The sequence below is a fragment of the Athene noctua genome, chromosome 4 (assembly GCF_965140245.1).
Source record: "Athene noctua chromosome 4, bAthNoc1.hap1.1, whole genome shotgun sequence".
Taxonomy (NCBI): domain Eukaryota; kingdom Metazoa; phylum Chordata; class Aves; order Strigiformes; family Strigidae; genus Athene; species Athene noctua.
Window position 1 is genome coordinate 66,977,825 of NC_134040.1, and position 16,079 is coordinate 66,993,903.

General features: G+C 45.3%; 1 protein-coding gene across 4 annotated transcripts in view; it reads left to right on the forward strand.

Moving 5' to 3' along the window:
* The first annotated feature begins 939 nt into the window (after positions 1-939).
* Positions 940-16,079, forward strand: part of TMEM131L (transmembrane 131 like) — an 82,170-nt gene continuing 67,030 nt past the window's right edge. For all 4 annotated transcript variants that reach the window (XM_074905648.1, XM_074905651.1, XM_074905650.1 and 1 more), the window contains exons 1-3: positions 940-1,078; positions 1,484-1,554; positions 8,883-8,926. In XM_074905648.1, coding sequence (XP_074761749.1) covers positions 955-1,078; positions 1,484-1,554; positions 8,883-8,926 — 239 coding nt within the window. In that variant the 5' untranslated portion in view covers positions 940-954. The remainder of the gene's footprint in view (positions 1,079-1,483; positions 1,555-8,882; positions 8,927-16,079) is intronic.

The following is a 16,079-nucleotide window of genomic DNA, read 5'->3' on the forward strand; positions in this document are numbered from 1 at the left end:
GATTTCTTTTTTTTCTTCAAGGTTTGCAGAACTAGTTTAACAACTGTTTTTTCCTGTAATTTAAGTGTTTGAAGGTTTATTTTTTTGAGCAAAAGGGACAAGTGCTTTCCAATATGATTAGAAGGGTGTGTGAGATGCCTGTTAAACCACGTGACCAGCATATGCTATTGCTGGGCTCTGTTCCACACTCATCTACACACCATAATGACCAGAGAGACCCATCAGGCACCAGAACAGTTACTTCAAACCAAACCGGACCAGAACAGTGTCAGTAATCCCCCAACACACGGCACTCCTAAGCAGTCAGGGAATACCAAGGCAAATAAACCACACTGCCCATTTACTTCCTGTACTGTACACTCGCTGTTGCCTTTGGCAGCATCTTCACTGAGAATGTCTGCACTAAGGGCACCAGATTGGGGCTATTTCGGGTTTTTGCTCCCTCTTCTCCCTCCCCTCATTCTTTCTCTCCCTGCTCTCCCCTCCCCCTTCGCGCTGCATCCTGGTTTTCTTCCTTGCTCTTTCAGTGCTGTTTTTTCCGAAACTGACAGAGGAGCACCGGGCCCCGGCGCGCTGACATCTCGCATGGGCGTAAGGGAGGGAGGGTCCCGTCGCAAACCGTGCGCCGACTGCACAAACACGCGATTAAAACCGATTTCGCATCATTTTTCCGCGACGCACCCCCCGCGTTTCCCTACTGCTTTGGCGGCGGGGTGTGGGGAGCTTGAGTTGGGTCTGGGGCGGGGGGGTGGCGGGTTCGCTGCCAGCCATGTGCTCGGCGCTGCCGGCAGCGGGCGGGGCGTGCCGGGGGCGGGGCCGCGACGGGGGGCGGGGCCGTGCCCGGGGCGCGCAGCCGCGCGTGGCGGCGGTGGGCGGGGCCGTCGGCCAGCGCGGCGCCGCCCCCCCGCCCCGCCCCGGCCCGCCCAGCCGCAGCACGGCGCGGCGCGGCTCGGCATGGCGGGGCTGCGCTACCCGCAGCAGGGCGGCTACTGCCGCGCGGCCGCGGCCATGAACCTCCTGCTCGGCGTCTTCCACGTCCTCCTGCCCTGCTTTCGCCCCGGGGAGGCGCAGGGACAAGGTGAGGGCGGCGCGGCGCGGCTCGGCTCGAGTCGGGTCGGGTCGGGTCGGAGTAGGGAGGGAGCGAGGGAGGGAGCGGGGGTGCCGCCGCCGCCGCCGCCGCTGCTGCCCGCGCCGGGCGTGGGAGCGGGGCCGCCGCCCCCGCCGCCGTTCCTCGGACGGCTGCCGCGGTGGCAGCCCGGGGACACAAAGGGAGCTGGGACGTGGCTCGCATCGCCCCCCTCCCCCCCGCCGTCCTGCGCCCCGCGGTGCCCGCCGCGACCCGGTGTCAGCCGGGCTGCCCGCCGGGGCGGGCCTGCCCCAGCGCGGGGAGCCCCGGGCCGCCGCCGCCCGCGGGCTCCGGCCTCCCGGCCCCTGCGAGCGCCGCCGGCCCATCTGCGGTCTCTCTTTTTCTCTGCCCCCGCAGCCATCGAGCCCATCCCCGGCGTGGTGGAGCTGTGGCAGGCCGAGGAGGGGGAGCTCCTGCTGCCCGCCCAGGTGAGGGGGCGCCGGGGGGGCGGTGGTTGCGGGCGGGGGGGCGAGGTTGCGCCGCGGCCCGGGGCTATCACGGGACCCTGAGGGGCCGCGGGGGGGTGGATTTGGGTTCGGGTTCGGGGGGCGGGTGTGGGGCCGGGCCGGGCCGCGGTGGGGCCGGCGGGAGCGGCCTCGCCCGCTGTCACGCCGCAGCCCCCTCCCCGCGGCTTCCCCCTCCCTCCCAGCGCCTCGCCGCTACCGGGGCTGCAAACAACTATGCGATATTTTGGCTTTCTTTTTTTCCTCCCCCCGCCCCCCCCCCCTTTTTATATATATATATATTTTTTTTTTTCACGAGTGTATTTGTGCACGGTAAATACTGAATGTGCATATAACGAATATGCATATATTTATAGCTCAGACCTGCTCAGGTGAAGCCATTTTTTCCCCTCAAATGACACATCATTTCTGATGTCGTTCCTCTCGTCCTAGCGCACTTTTGTTTTGCTTAGCTGCTTTTCTTGAGCACTAACAAGATTTGTTAAATTCTGCATTGTCAAGAGGAGCCAGTACGGTAAATGCATGGCCGGGCTGGTAAGCGGGGAGGGGAGCTGGAAGCGGTGGTCTGGAGTTTATGGCATTTGAGGCAGTCGTTTAACTTGCACTGACAGACTCTGCCATATGTTGAGCTGGGTCTTCCTAGACTTCAAGGCACCAGGCTCGTAAATGGGAAGAAGCAGACCTTAGGGACATCATCTTATGTGAGAGGGAAAAGAGGGTAATTTATTTCTCTTAAGCCATTATATCATTCCCTAGTGTTCAGCCATTGATACCCATTAACATAGGAAAAAATAGCAGAAGTGTTCTTTCCTCCCTCAGCTAGCTAACAATCGATGCAGCTTACCAGAGCCTAGCATTTTGTATCATGGTATTGTGAAAATATTATCTGTTGTATATACAAAAAATTTTTTTAAAAATGAAGCTATTCAGTATTTGCCTGGTGCGGGTCTGGTAGTAACTAAGGGATGGTGCAGAGTCTCTGCCCAGGGATGCCGTAAGGAACTTGCCCTTTCGCTTGTGCATTCTTTGCCTTGAAGATGTTAAGATGCATTGGATGTAGAATCATGTAATGCAGTCATTTATAGTTGCTTCTCCTAGCAAAGCTGCAATTCAGTGATGATGACGTGATGTTTACTTCCTGAGATTAGGTCCTCTTGGAAAACACTTTGTTCTTGAGCATCCTCATAAAAATAAACTGTAGCATGGCTGAAGGAAAACCAGGCAAGAATGGCCACTGAACTTGGTGTGGTTGAAGGTATGGTCTTGTGGAGTCCTTGCAGCAGGGAAAGGTGAAGCTGAGGCTGCTGCTCCTCTGTCGTTTCTGTATATGCAGCGTTAGGTATGCAGGAAAGAATACAGGTCTTCTGGTTTCAGTTGTGACAGAGCGAGAAGTGTAAATCGTGATAGGCTCACTGAAATAAAAGGTGAACGTTAAAAGCCAGATGAACTCTGAGCAGTAGTGGTGCTTGGCTCTTTTGCATGGCTTTCCCTTCTGAGCTTGGGGACCGCAGCAGCATCTGACAAGTCAGTGACTGCTCAAGCTGAAGCAGAAGGTCCTGGCTTCCTCAAAAAGGTTTTAAGACCGAAGCTTGGTTCCAGGCCCAACCTTAGCACCTGAATTTGTTCCCTTGCGGGCTTGGGCTTTACCAAACACCTCCCGGGCTTGGGGCCTGTGGCCAGATTTGAAGCTGCCTTTTCCAGTTGTCAGGGGGAGAAGGAAAGGACGTCTTTCTCAGTCCCTGCGGATGCAGCAAGGGACCGTTCCAGCACAGCTTCCATGGAGCAGTGACACTGCTCTGTAATGGCTGGTCATGGCTCTTCTCTGAGCACCCGAGGAGCTGAGGGTTACTCATCCTGCTGTGATTCCTTGCAGCGTCTGCAAGGTCCTGAAGGCAATTTGTCATCGTCGCCCTGCTTGGGTGACCATTCTGGGTTGATGAGGGCTATCGATGGAGGTGCCAGCATCAGCTCCAGAGATTTGGAAAACCACTTTATCTGCTAACATCTGACTACCCTTTGTTAGAGGGATGCTTAAACTGCAAGTGGTTTATTGCTTATCAGTCTCCACGCTCCACTAAAAAAAAAAAGTCTGACTCCTCATAGTGAGGTTGTCCATGTTGTCTTCCTTGTAAGAACAGACTTTCTCACGTAGACTCTCCCAGAGGGTTGTTACCCAGTCTTTGTGTACCACAGCAGTGGTGATGTGATGATGATCTAGTAAGAGGAAGAATTTCCTTGCTTTTGAGTGGATAGTAAACATGGTTTGATAGGGAATAGCCAAGGGTTGCTTCATTCATGTTTAAAGATAGGTCTCAAAGACGACTTTGGGAATGGGAAGTGACCTGGTTCCCTCGAGCTGGTTCTTCCTGTTCCCTTTTGGAGGAGGGAGGGTGAGAATGCAGCCGGGCAGAGCAAGGACTTTCACATGCAGAAGTAAAAAATCAAGGGAAGGAACCATGCATGCTCCTCTCCCAAAGCACCTTCCTTCCTGCCTGCGTGTTGCAAGCTTTGAGCAGGGATACGGATTAGGTTGCCCTGTCTGCCCAGCCCTCTTGGCTGTTTCTGGCAGGTTGCCAATGCTGTCTGATGGATGTTTTTCCCTTTCTGTTGTGGCTTTGCACTATTATCTTATTTCCCATGCATCATCAGCTGCCTGTGACAGAGCAGTTTTGAGCATTCTTTGCTGCCTGCAGGATTTGAGGATGAAAGTTGGACGGGTCAGTAGCCCATTCAGCCATCATGTTGCCCACGTGTGCTTTTGTTCCAAGAGCAAGTTCTGAATAAAGACATCGTGTGAAGAGGCGAGGGAGGGGAAACAGCATTTTAATATTTGTAGTTGCTTTCTAGGCCTTTCACAGCATCGCTTTGTCTACGTGAACTGCATGAATTTGCATGCTGGAGCGCAGCCGCCCAGGGCCCCCACGCCTCCACCCCGGTTGGTCGTTCTACCTTCTGTTTCCTCTTGCTTCCCTTTCATTGTTTGTGCTTCTCGTGTGCCCCCTCCCAGCTTCCCCCTTACATGTATTTGTGCTTTTTCTTTTTCTTTTTTTTTTTTGTTGCCCTTGTGCTTGTAATCTTTTGATTTTGGCTTCCTCTGAAGCCTGCAGAGCTTTTGGGGGTGGCTTACCTACTGCTCTTGCACCGCAGCCGAGCCTGAAGGGTGCCCGGAGCATTGCAGTTGGTGAGGGTGTGTGTGGGCTTGCGTGCTGGCGATGAGGAGGAGCTGGCTGTGTCTAGTGTGCTGACAGTCTTCTACTGGTTTGCAGCTTCCTCCGGCATTTTAATGTTTCTTCCTGGGTTCCCTTTTTGCTTTTAAGACAGGCCGAGTTTCCCGATTGGATATGGTATCCGTATTCCCTTGTGCCCAGTTCCTCTTTCTTATCGAAGGTGGCGTGAAGTGTGGGATAGCTGTGGAGCTCCTGCCTTGCTCTTCTCTTCCTCCTTGCCCTTGACCTCCTTTTTATAGCAGATTTCCCTGGGGCAGGTGTCTGATTTTTTTTGTCTTTTTCCCATCATTTGTCTCAGTGTGGAAAAATGTAAAGTCTTGCCTGTCCTGATGGTTGGGAGATGCATGGAAAACCAGTGGGATTTTGACATGGAAAATCGCCAGTGCAAGAGGCTTGATTAGAGCAGTTGTGGTTTTTATGCAGACTCCTTATAATTTTGTGGTTTTGCTTGTTTGTTTGTAACTTGTTAATACTTACTTTACTAAAATGCTTGGGAGAAAAGCTCCTTTGTGTAGGTCTTGATGCCTAAGCCCTTCACCCTTAAAAGCAGAAAACCTTCCAAATATAAACAGCCATGTTGGAGCACTTCAGTGCAAAGCTGAAAGGTGGTTAGTTTTTGTTTTGTTTTTTTGCTGAAAAGGAGAGGAAAGAACCCAAGGGAAAGCACAATAAGGGTATCAGGCCTGCTATCTCCACAGCCAGGAGTGTATGAAAGGAGAACCACAAATGCCATTTAAAAGAGGTATTGGAATGTCACAGTTGCGTGTTTTTTGTCTGTCAGAAACTGCTTTGGTGATTACTGTGAGCCTCTGAAGGCAGGGGCAGGCAGGCTGCGTACCTGCAGAGCAGGGTGTTCAGCGCTTTCAGCCCCTTGCGTTTTGAGGGAGGAACTACTCAGAAGTGAATTAATGAAGGTTACGTTGTAGGTCTTGTTATCACGATTGAAAATGACAGTAAGTTATCAAAGGCAACATATACCAAACTTTTTTATGGTGACAATGCTGTGTCTGTCTGATGTGATGGCTTTTCTACTGTTCCTGCATGTTGTGTAGGAGAGGAGCGAGATGTTTCATTAGAAGAACGCCTTGTGTGTGTTTCAGTTTGCTTGCAGATAAATAGGCGATTACAGTGACTGCTTATTTCACTTTACTGTTACACTGTTTCAGGTGCTTGAATTTGGAGAAGGAGAAAAATGCCACGATACTTATTGTATTGAAGTCTGTTATGGACACTGGGCAAATACAGAGCTGCTGCCTTGACTTTCTCTTTATAAGGGTTCTCCTCGAGTCTGGAAGATTATTATTGTTTTCTTTTCCCAGGTAGTAGCAACTCATCTTCAGTTCCTGTTCTTCAGTGCAGCTCAGGGGCTAATAAGGTTAATTGTTCTGCTGGTTTCTAAAGCTGATGAAGACCTTGTTCTTACGTATCCGAGATACACAGCACTGCATTATGTTATTAACTGAGGCGCATCCCATCAGCTATGCACAAATTGAATGTAGAGTCACCTACTTCAAAGCAGGGTTGTCTGAAGGCTCACAATTTGTGTGAAAGCCAGAGACACTTGTGTGGGAACTGTGTTCCTCTTCGGGCTGTTAAAAGGCTCCTCCAACCTCCCAGCTGAGCTTCTGGATGGTGCTGATAGGACTTGGGGCTGGTTGGCCATGCAGATTATGCAGAAGCTGTCAGCCCAGGCTCTCATGACTTGTGTGACATGAGAGGTGCTTTTGGGGGCTTTCTAGCACAAGATAAGCACCTGCCCAGTATGAGGTTTAGAGGAAGGGGATTTTTTTTCCTGTTGTGGATAGGCTGCTGGGACCTGCGTTTTGACTTCAGGAGTCATTCCCTTCCTCCCATCCCCGTGTAGTTCTTAGTCCTTGTCTGGCAATATGGTAGTGTTTGGCTTATTTTTAAATCCTCAGTGTAAGTATGCATGTAGCCTGTGACATACAGAGGAGAAAGCTGGACATGGGGCTCTGTGTGCATGCTCAGTTGAGGGTGATTTAAAAAATTTTTTTTCTTGCACAATTTATGCTGTGGCTGCACTGTAGGTTAGGAAGGTTTTCTTCATTGTTGCTTGAGAAGTGGTAAGACAGCTAGTGGTAAGGGTGTAATGACACAGTCCCAGGTGATGCCTGGCAGATGTTATGCCATTTAAAGGAGGAGTTTAAGCTGTTTAAAATGAGGGTAGCTTGCCAGCCTGTTGTGGCAGAGAAGCTGTTTCTGGAGGAGATGGATGAGGAGTCCTCTAATTCTTGGTATTCTGCTTGGTATTGTACTGAGGTCCTGGAAGTACAAAAAGAGCTTGGAGAGGCTGGAAAACAGATGATGGGTTTGTATTGTGCCGTATGGGTAGTGTCTAACAGCCAGGCTTTCCTTGGTTGTTAGAGATGGACAGGTTTTTGTGAGGTGATAGAACTTCTAGGTAGATGGTCTGTGCTGAAGAGCTGTGTGATGTGCTACAGATCCTGGACAATTATCACAGTGTCTCCAACCTCCCTTTAAGGGCAGGCGTACAGAAAGATCGTCAAGTCCTCAAATTAACTTGTACTTCCCTGTCAGTCTCGTTACAGATTTGCTTATGCTATGGTGAAGGCTGTGCTGTTTCTGTTGGATGAGCTGCTTGTGGCAAAAGATTGAAATTTAGATGCATCTAGTAGCTTTTGTCAAGATCTGTAAAAATATTAGCCATAAGGTGATTATTTTAGCCATAATAATGTTGTTTGTTAATAATAATATTAACCATATTTGCTGCCTTAGTGTGATTATTGTTTTTTACCCCCTTCATGACGCTCAGGTCTTTAGAAATCCTGCTTTCTATTCCATTCAGTAGATTAGAGTAGGGCTGCCTGGTCTGCATAAGCATCTGAAGCCTGTAGAGGGATGTTCAGTGTTTGTGCAGGTGATTTTTTTTTTTTTTTTTTTTTTTTAATTTTCCAGTATGTAGTGAAAATAGGAGCTAAAGTCAAAGCTGGTGACTTGGGGCCTGTTCCATGATGCACTTACATGGGAAACGTGTAGGAGGGGTGGTGGAAGGTGCACACTTTTAATTTTAAAAATGGTAGGGGTTTTTTTTTCCTGTCTTTTCATTGCTAAGGTCCGTAGCTCATGTCTTGTGGAACCTTCATCTGCAAAAGCAGTAGCTGGGAAAACTTACCAGCTGTTCCTGGCAGGATAACTGTGACCTCTTCCTGAAAAATGTTAATCTTCCTAAAGTTGTCCCTTATTTCATCAGCGTTGGTGGGATGGCTGTAACATGCTCCATTTTGAGTTGTACCTAAAGCTTTCCTGGAGATCTTGTCCAGTTCAAGCAGCTACCTGCTTGTTTTAAGTGGATTTCCTGCAGGGAGCTCATTGAACCAACACTTGAGTTCATTTCTGTAGACAGCTCAGAGTGGTTAGTTGTGAACTGCAAGCTGCCACAGTTTGTTAACTGCATGTCTCGAAAATTACCTTAGTCCAGCAGCTGAGCTAAGCTGTTGTGTTTAAAGCCTTTACTCTCTCGTGTTTCTGTACATGCTGCTGATCACGGGTATGGTCTGAGTTTGGGATCTCACCATGCCATTGGAACATGGTAACTTGCCTTTGCTTTTGGTGTTACCACATGATCTGAATTTCAAGGACTTCTGCATCATATTTTCTCAGGTACTGACTAATTAATTTTACTGATGGGGACAGATAATTTGAAGGTGGAAGAACTAATCTTCATATAGTTTTGAGGACAGCTGATGGTTTTAGGTTGCAATCATGTATGTGAGCAGAATTTTGTATGAATGCATTTGTATAAATGGTAAATGATTCTGTTCAATCAACATTTGGAGAAAAAAAAATGGAGTAGCCATGTTAAGTCACCATTTATCTTGGCAAAATGAACTGAAACTTCAGATGGGATGACCATCATCATTACTTGAATTGTAAAGAAATTGCTGTAGGAATTTTAGATTTCTGAGTTTGCTTGCAAGCAAGTCACATGAGAGTCCATCTTTGGAGGAGTTAAAATGGTACATATGTCCAGTGCACCCTGTTACAATTCTGGGATTCTTACATAGCATTTTCTCTGTTTGTCAGGCTGATTCAGAGGAGGATGTGGAAGAGCACCCACAAGAGCAAAGGTAAGCAAAACTCAAATGAAAACAAGAAAATTGAAGCTCGTTTTGGTTTTTGCTTTAGGAAGTACTGAAGTGTAATTGGGCAGACTACTACAAATGGTTTTTTTCCTGCTGTATATTAAATAGATTTTCATTACTTGTGGCTTATGATTTTTTTCAACTAATATTAGTTTGTTAGCAAATCCAGAAAATGGTCTGCAGCATATTCAAGACTGAAATGCCCTCTTTCATCTCTTTATTCTATCTCTGAGCTGGATTTTCTTTTCATCGCTTTTACACTAAAAATTCTGGGTTTATTAATTCTGCTTTATTGTATATTTTGTAATTAATTTCTTTAAACAAGAGGACAATTTTCCCTTCCAAAATGTTCAGACGTAAGGAGTCTTGGAGTGTTAATGTCTACCAGGGTGGGGAGGGAGATAAAGAAGATTTAAAGCCAAAGGCTTATTAGTGTGTTGCTATGGAACAATAAATATCCTGCCTTATTTCTTGAAATCAGCTAAATAATAAAGCTCTTGAGAACTGTAGCCTCAACTCTGCTGTTTCTGTTAACATCAGGCCTCCTCTGTTTTGAAGGGTTGGGTAAATAGCATCACAGATTATTTTTTAAATACTCATTTTGTTTCCTCTGAGCGTCCAGATTTAAATGCTTGGACATCTACCAGTGAAACGCTTCCTTCCTTTGGTATGTGTTAATGTGGGTACAGCTTTCGGTGCTATGCCAGCCAGAAAGATCACAAGACTTAAAATAAACGTGTGTAACACCACCATGCTCCGATGACTACAGTTAGCCAGAAATACTTTTCTCATTTATCTCCCATCTTTGTCCTTAGCTTGAGTTTGAGAGCGAATAGATCTGATAAAACACAAGCCTTGCTGGGAGTTGGCAGAAGGAGTAAGCCTGGGGTGGGAAGGGGATGGTTATGATGAATCTGTCCTGTACTGCAACGCTGTCTTGTCCAGCTTTTCCCCCCTCTTTCTGTTGCATCGGGAGCTGCCTTGACTGATCCCAGCATCACGTTAGGGTTTCTGTGGGAATGACAAAGATGGTATAGAAACAGGATGGGAGAGCTGACTGACAGCTGGTGCTGATGGTTTGTGCTTACCTACACCCCCAATTCCTATTTGCATAGGTTTGTGGTTTTTTCCTTTTTTCCTTCCTCCCCTTGAGAAAAGAGGGGTAAACTATTGAAAGATGGCATTTTTGCTGCACAAATACAACTTTCTAGTTTTCAGCTGGGGCCTACTACGGTTTTGAAGCAAAATTTTCACTGTGTGCCTAAGTATGCTCTCTTTATTGAGAGGTAGTCAGAAGACAGCAATCTCAAATGCTGTGCTTAAGGTGATTCTGAGATTCTTTTGTTAGTAGGCAGAGGGATGTAGTTTAGGGAAAAAAAAACCTGCTGCCTGTTTCTCTGGAGGTGGATGGAGTAACTGGCTACTATGGCAGTAATAAAAATATTATTGAAAGATAAATGGTTCTTGAGACTCAGGAAATAGGAAAAAGTGGTATGACTTTTTTTTTTTGTCATCCAGGTGCTTAAATATATTTTCTAGTATTTACTCATTTTCAAAAATGAACTTGTTTTCTGAAAGTAAAGTTTATAAGGTTCACTTGTGTGGACGCAAACATCCTTCTCTTGTCATACTGAAATGCTTCAGAAAACTTGCCTAAAGAGACACTGGTTTGTGTGCATCTTCTAAACTGTTTTGGTTTGCTGTGTATAAACACTGATTTGTGTGTGCTCTGTATACTGAAGGAATGTTATAATGTAGACTTTATGAAGACCTAACAGTGATATGTTAGACTAGAATTTTAGTTTCTTTTCAGATTAACTTTAATTCCCTTGGTTTATATTACTATATGGTGAAATCATGGGGATTTCCTTTTCCTGTAGCAGCAAAACCTGAGAGCTTGCAGCATCTCCATCACATCATCTGCCAGCGTGCCCTAGGGAAATCAGCTAGAGCTACCAAAATTTGATGTGAAGCCTCTAGAAGCAAAGCACCTCAAAGTAGCGATATGAACAGAAGTTAATGGAGTTAGAGAATTCAAAATTTTCCCCAGAGCTGAAGAAAGTAGAGAGAGTTCAGCATCTTGGGGCATAAAGGAGAAGGTCTCTTCCCAAAACTCTGTTTTATTCAGATTTTAATTCTGGGTTAATGAGCTCTCTTGAGAGCTCGCTAAACTACTTCTTTTAATGAAAAAAACCCCAAGTATTAACAATCTGTTAACTGACTTCCTGTGCATGTGCATCACAGGATCTTCCATTTGGGGTGGGCTTCTTTGTTTGCTGTTGTTTTTGTGTTAAGAGCACAGGGGGGATGGATGTCGTCTCATTATTTCTGCCTTAGGTTTAGCTTTAACAAATACTGAAGTTTGCATGGAGGTAAAAAGGCATTGTCAAAATAGCAATTTTTTGTAAATGGTTGATTTGGAGTCCATGGGTTTGTAGCTGCCCTGAGTGAGAAAAAGGTAATTAGCAACTCCTTAATTTCCAGACTATGATTCCTGCCTTTCTGATTGCTGGATGCTGCCACAGGTTGCTTTCTGCTGTTTCGTGTCTCTTTGGATCAGACTCTGAAATAAGAAATACTGGACAGTAGATACTTGAGTTGCTGGATGCACTGCTTCAGGCCACAGCCTGATAGAATTAAAGCCCCATGTATTTAGGGTAGCCTATTAAAAAAGCCTCCAGTTTCCTAAAAAAAGTTTCTTACATTTGAAAGTCAGTAGTAAAAAGAATGCCTTCCAGAACAACTTCTATTCAGGAAGTTTTGTTAAAGAGTCAATGACAGGTGTTGACAAAGTTTTTTGAGTTTTTTCCTTCATGTTGGTGATTGTTCACTTTCCACAGCTGGCAGTAACTAATTTTTAAGATTTAGGTGCTTGCTTTTTCATTACGCTTTTGCTAAAGCAGGAGAATGAGTCAAGTGCAGAAGTCTGTCACAGATAAAGGGACAGTACTGTTAAGTGATGTGCACAGGTGATACCATCAACATTTTTAACTTTCCACTTAAAGGAAGCAGACATTGGACTACCAAAAAACCCAATAAATTTTCACATGTATGACATTCTTAATCCATGGTTTTGAGGACTTCTGAAGAAAGGCCTTTGAGGATCCAGTTACTCCGCTGACATGTTAAGGAACATTTGCACCAGAATAAACAGCTGTACTCAAGATGTGGAGCATGTACTCTTAGTATGTGATGTGCATTAGTGGTCCACAAGAAAGCCATACAATACTAAGATTGGTAACACTAATTACTAATGTAATTAGTGAGTAAGAGTACGTTTTCCAGCCTTTACCTGTGACAAGACATATTCTGCTTTGAGCAAATAGGTATCAACTGCTAGAGACAAAACACTTAAGGTGCATGGATTGCAAAATTACTGGGAGAGGGGGGGAGGTTTAGTGGGTAGTTAAGAGATGTAGTTATAACACTTGCTTCAGGAAAAATTCAGAGTGGTTGGGGAGAATGAGCCTTCTTCAGGTTGCAAGGCTGTACGTGGCAATTTCTCACTGGCCACAATTTCATCTTATCTCCAGTCTAGAGATTGATGAGTCTGGTGCTGTGGATGGACCGTTAAGACACTTCAGAGGTGACTCATCCTTCAGAAAAGTCTGTGTAGTCTTAGTGCCACAATTGATGACAGTCCTTGGAAAATAATGGCATAGGACTGGTGGTATGCCTCTGTACTAGATAACGAGCTTGGGTGGTGTGGCTGAGCCAAGAAAAGAACGATTAAAAAATAGGTTAGGATCAACTGGATTTTTTTTCTTTTGCTTTTTCTTACTGAAAAGAATAAAAATTGATTTTGTGCCAGAGAAATGTCAGAATCTTAAACCCCCCCGTTGCTTTATGTTGTGTTTACTATTTAAACATATTTATTAATGTCAAACTGAGTATCCGTTGAGAAAGTGTTTTAAAACTACTTTTCAGCTTTTCATTCTGAGTGTGTCAATGAGTTCTTAAACTGTTTGAAAGGAACCATCCTAAGCCAGTATTTTCAACTTAATCATATCAAGTACCACTAATCATTTAGATTGTCATTAAATTTACTCCCCAAAAGTACTTGGAAAAATTAAATGTAGACTTTTCCTAGGATATATGCTTGGTCCTAACTTGTAATAGCTGAAGTTGCTTTTATTTTTAAGAGTTTTTAATTTTTTCACAAAAGCAGAAATCTGTGTGTATTAAAAAAGAAAAAAACCTTCATTTCTTGGGAAAAAGCTTTTTACTCACCATTAATGCACTTGCATTTCTACAGTATGCACAGAATAGGTGTTTTTACTGGGTTGCATCAAAAACTGCTTTGATATCGGTTAATCTTTGTTTTTAATTGATAAGTCACTGCTGTTGTATCCTACTTTACAATGTCACCAAATCACCAAGGGACTACTAATTTAAAGTTTTACTAGATGTCTAGAGTAAATGAAATTTACTTTATATAATCCTTAGAAAGGGAGTGGAAATGAGATGCACACACCTACCTGTTATGCTTGGGGAAAAATCCCTAAAGAAGCACCTGTGGAGAACACAGAGGATAATTTGAAGCTAGAATAAAAAAAAACTTACTAAAGAAAATTGCTAGAAGGTCAACAAAGTTGGGGGAATCTCACAGATGAAGAAACAGATTGTTTTGAAAGGACCTATCAGTGTTACTCTTTCCTTCCTTACACTTCTGCCAGGCACAGCCAGGGTGGCAGGCTGAACTCATGCTGCTTTAATCTTTTATCTCTGCTTTGTATGTTGCAATTTATTCCCCAATGAACTTTGACCTGCTGAACTTTGTATTAAATGTTGTTAGGGACAGCTGTGCCATCGTGCGCATCGCTTCTTCCAAAATACTGTGCTTTTTGCAAAATTGGGTTGCTTGTCTGCTGATAGAGGGAGCAAAAAACCTGTTTTGTTTTGTTTTTTTTCTCCTGGGACATTCCATGCCAGTGCTGTGTGCTAGCAAATGAATCAGCTATACATTTATTTATTTGCTTCTAAGTCGCTTTCAGACTTTTCTGAAATGAGAGCAGTGGCCTAGGCCAGCTGTACTCTGTACTCTGTTTTGCACCAGACTGAGGAGCTAACGCTATGGCTTTCTAGGATCTGGAGTTACAAATGAGACAGCCCTGCTGCATTTTGTAAAGAGCTGTCAAACTTCTGTCCTCAGTGTAGGTCCTAATGGACCTTAACTGAAATATTTTAAAGGTGATGTGTGGCCAGATTTAATTACTCTTTGATTTGCTGTTGCAATCCCACCGGTCATCGAAATCTTGTCTGCTTACCTTGAAAAAACGCTGCTGGTATGTGTGTATTTCCCTCACTGTTGTGAGCCCTCTTGGGCTGGAAGATGGCCGTGGTCAGATCAGTGACTGTTGTATCTGTACGTTGGCTTGTACGCTGACCTGAAATGGACTTTCTCAACTACAGGTGAAAATTTGACTTTGAGAAATGAAGACAATCTTGGTGTGGTGGTTGAGAATTGTCACTTGTGCTTTCATATGGTTCACACTGCCTTGAAAAGCCACGACAGTCTGTCTTCACCTCAGTTTCTATACTGGTTAAAATAGCAGGCAGTGACAGTCTCTTCCCAGCTAGGGCTGTGAGGTTATTGTTTGCACAGGGATTAGTGTATGTGAAGAAGCTGTGTTTGTGGATATGTGCAATTGGAATAAACTTTCTCATGTGTAATGACCTGTTTTAAATGGACAGATAAACTGTGCTTTACATTTTAGTGTTCTGTATCTTTCTTTTCTTCTGTTAATTTCTTCACTTTCTTTTCCTACTTTTTGAGCTTTCTGTCTCTTCTGCAGATCTCTTGTGTATCTTTTTATGGCATCTCTTATTTCTTTTTAGTTTCTGTCTGGGCCATATCTGAAATGGTTGTAGTTTCTGTACTTCAAGAGGAAGAGGCTGCCTTGCCCTCTCAGTTGCCCCAGTGCTGTCCCCTGCCTTTTGCAGCCCTTTTGCAAGTATCAGAAAGCTCCTGTGGATGAAAAGCACTTCCTTGTTTTATTTTTGCCAGGTTAATATTTACTTGTGAGCATTCTCTGATCCGTTTCCCTGTAGCTTTCTGTGGCAGTGTCAGCTGAAAAAGTGCATGAAAGTGCTCCCTTGGTCTCTTCCTCTTGCTGTGCTGGACCCACCACTGGAGCTGTGTGTGGCAACATGACTCGCTCGCAGGACAGTATCTTTGTTGCACTGCTCCCAGGGAGGCCTTCCCCTGTCTCGGTCTGGACCTCGTGGCATCTTACCGCTCCTTCCTTGGTCCTTCTGTCCCCTCTCCCACTTGTGTTGGGGTGGGTGGTTGTGTGGTGGTTTTCATGCCACGGCTGACTCTCTGCTCCCTTACCTACTGCAGTGCAGGAGGAGCTGGGGAGAAGCCCAGATAAATCTGCTGCTCTGTTCACTGTTGGTGAGATAGATGAGTAGGTTAATCCCCAAAAATGTGGGGCTGAGAGGGAGAGCATCTTGTCATGTGTTGGGAGCAATGCAGTATCAAATCAATGGCTGTTGGGTAGGAGGAGGATAAAGCATTTACATCAGTGTGATGGATAGCCTTGGAGGCAGTTGATGGGGTTTGGGTGGATGGTGTCGTGAATCACACAGCTTGCCACTATGGAAGGTTGAAGGCAAGTGCACACACGTACAACATTTGTGGTGCATGGTTTACATTTATTCAGTCTCTTGGTAAACTCTGTAGCCTGTGTTTTGGGACAGAGTCTGCCTAGAATGCACAGTCTTCAGAGTTAGGACAGTCGTGATCTGAGCTGATGGGACAAGGCATGCAGTGTCTTACTTGCCATTCTGTGTTTGTTTCAGTACTGGCTGCAGAGCCATGTAGGAGCAGAGACAGATCTTGTGGTGGCACAGGCTGCTGATAGAGTCATTCAGCAAACACATGGGGAGGGTCAGGTCAATGTCAAGCAGCCTAATGCTGCAAGCGCTCTGCAGGTCTGCTCTGGAACATGGCATTTTTCTTGTTAAACTTAATCTGTCTTGTTTTGAAGAAGGGAATGTTAGGACACATTTTGTATGTTTAGAGACAAGGGAGGAGGGGACACACCAACCCAAAAGCAAACAGCTGCTATGTCATGTTTGTCCTTGTAAATCATTGTAAACTCAGTGTGCCCTTAGCCCATACATGCTGCTTCTA